General features: G+C 38.9%; 1 protein-coding gene across 1 annotated transcript; it reads right to left on the bottom strand.

Moving 5' to 3' along the window:
• Nucleotides 1-191: 191 nt before the first annotated feature.
• LOC106321032 (lipoxygenase 2, chloroplastic) lies at nt 192-2441 on the bottom strand. The gene is given in 6 exon segments (XM_013759355.1): nt 192-554; nt 674-784; nt 917-1002; nt 1102-1926; nt 2088-2126; nt 2129-2441. Coding segments are annotated over 6 exon segments (1737 nt in total).
• Between the last annotated feature and the right edge of the window lie 323 nt (nt 2442-2764).

Here is a 2764-nt window from a genome sequence, read left to right as displayed (position 1 = left end):
TATATTCCGAGGATTTCATTTTCCGTCGGAATGTCCATCAGAATATCGCTGTTTTCTTGTAGTGAAAAGTGATGTATTTATTGTTTTTATCCGTAAAACTAAAATTATGAATGGTAAAACTTTGTTGATAAAATCAAAAAGTAATAACTAAAAGAATGTATTTATTGTTTTTTTTATATGTGTGAGAAACCTTAAACATAATAATTTGTATACGAAGAGAGTATATAAGTGAGGATCTAGTTTGTTAAATACCAGTGGGAAATAAGCTGGTGATAACCAGCGTCATGAGAAATAGCGTGAGTCTTAGCAAGAGTCCATAGCCAGCAGGAGGTAGCATCATATCCTGGCGTGAATATGTGCCTCCATTGGGGCCTGGTTTTATCTTGGGGACGAGTCAACTCAATGGCAACAGGTCTCAATGTGCTATCATCGTTGAGGAAGAATAGTGTTCGAGAAGCATATAAGGTGCTATCATCCAACTCTCTCACTTTGTTCACATACGGTAGAAGCAAATCATGATAGTCCAACATGAACAGTCTCTTGTTCTCCAGAGCCTTGCATGCACACATCCATTGATATTTATTCATTATGGAAATATATACTCTATATGGATGGGATGGATATATATATGTATTCTTTTTCTTTAAAACATGTGGATATTAGTTAATGTTACCTCATCAAATGACATAACTCCTTTGATTTCTCTTTCCACAATCTCACTAGTAATGAGTGAGTTGGGATCACCATAAATCGCAGGGTCTAGTTTGCTTTTCAAGGGCCACTCCTACAACAACAATGTGATCTTAACTAGCTCGCTTTTTTTAGTTTTCCACCAACACCATGTACGTATGGATCTTGCTTTTATTGGAACAATCAAAAGAAAAAACTACTAGTTAAAGCGTAGTATATATCTTACTCGAACTAGCTGAATGCAATAGGGATTAAGGCCTGCAAGTGTCTGGAGAGCAAACTCGTTGTCTCGAATCCATGAAAATCTATCCTCTGAATCAAAGTGAAAGATGCAGTTAAGTGAGATTGTAGCTAGCTAGCTTTATACAGAATTGGATATAAATATATAATGGAGGATTAAAAAGTTGGTACTGTCAAGGAGAATAGGGGATTCAAACAGGAGAATATCCTCAGCTTCAGCAGCAATAGCTTTGAAAATTCTGGGGATCAAAGAAAAAAGTCCAGTATCCTTGGGAATCTCGATGCCTTCTTCAAAGAGATTTTCTATGGACTTGAAGTGTGGGAAGGGCATGTTTGGATCCAACAGAAAAGCTTCAATCTGTGGCAACGCAGCAGGAAGAGCTGCCAAGATTGTCGTGCCCGTGAATGCAGTGCCCTTGACTGTGGACCACTCCTCGTCTCTAGGGACATAGAAATCCCCTTTGCGTGTCTCAATGGAGGGGTATTTGCGGCTTGGTTTGCGACCAGTCTTGCACCGCCTTGGGTATGGGTGAGAGAGGCCTCCCATAACGGGACGGGCAAGTTCTGGATCTTTGTCAGGATTATCCACATCGTTGTACACGTCATAATCGTAAACCCGCTCGAACTTTTTAAATTCATGATCTCCCTCACGGTTCTTGCCTTGCAAGGTCTCCAGCTCCTCTTTTCGCAGCTGTTTAAGAGGCTCAGGAGTTTTGAGAGCCAAGTAGGACTTGTTGGAGAAGAATGTCCGCTTGGTTGGGTCTTCGGACTTAGGGGCCACCCACGAGTTAAATGTAAAGGTAACGGGGCCGTCGGGTACCTCAAGTTTCATTTCCTTGATGAATATCTCTTTACTCTCAAGGTTTACAACTCTGATGGCACCAACCGCTCCAAAGTCTTTGGGCATGTCGAACACACATTGGTACTGATCATCATGTCCATCAATCAATACACGTTGTGCGTAATCCTCCACTGGATCCTTCTTGATCGGCGTCCCTGACATATGTGTTAAGTACTTGGTTAAGTATCACTGCCATTATTCACTAATGATGCACTAGCCTACTTTTTTACGTCACATTATAAATTTATATACCCAAAATGCGATAGCTTCTTATATAAAAATAATAATAATACGTTTGCATGATAATTGTACTCACGGGGGTCAGTCTCGGCGCTAATAAGCTCGACGAGCAGGATTCTCCGACGGAAGGTAACAAGCCTTCTTGGGCCGTTATAGTTCCCTTCTTTTTTTTTTCTTGGGACAACACCGTTATAGTTCCCTTTACTTTGATTTTCTTAACTTCTTCTTTCACTATTTTACCTTTCCCATTAATATCAAACTTTGAGGCAGTGACCGTACATCGTCCTCTGAGGTTTGGACGAGGACACAGCTTGTAACGATGTCCTGCCGAGAGGGAGTTGATGAGTGCTGATGGTTTAGTGAACTGAGAGCTGAGACTGTTTGCTATGCTTAAGGTCTGGAGACTGGACGACGCCTCTCTACAAAACATCTTTTTATCTGTTTTCTTTTATTTTGCTTACTCTCTAGTGCATCCCCTCGACATCTATTTATACAAGATTATAAAATATTAAATATTTTTCTTACTTCTAAAATTAGAAAAAAGTTCTCTACTTAGACCATCTCCAACAATAAATCCTTCATTAGAGTTCTAAATCAATATTTTAAGTAAAATTAATCAAATTAAACATTTTACATACTTGTTTAATTTTAACATCTCCAATGGTAGAACCAATGAAAGGTTCTAAATTTCAAAAATTTGAAAATTTGTAATAAGAGATTATTTGCATCACACTCTACAATTAAATATAATTA

The sequence above is a fragment of the Brassica oleracea genome, unplaced genomic scaffold (assembly GCF_000695525.1).
Source record: "Brassica oleracea var. oleracea cultivar TO1000 unplaced genomic scaffold, BOL UnpScaffold01180, whole genome shotgun sequence".
NCBI classification, from domain to species: Eukaryota; Viridiplantae; Streptophyta; class Magnoliopsida; order Brassicales; family Brassicaceae; genus Brassica; species Brassica oleracea.
Note: the sequence above shows the minus strand (reverse complement) of the source record. Positions and strands in the feature narration are given on the sequence as shown.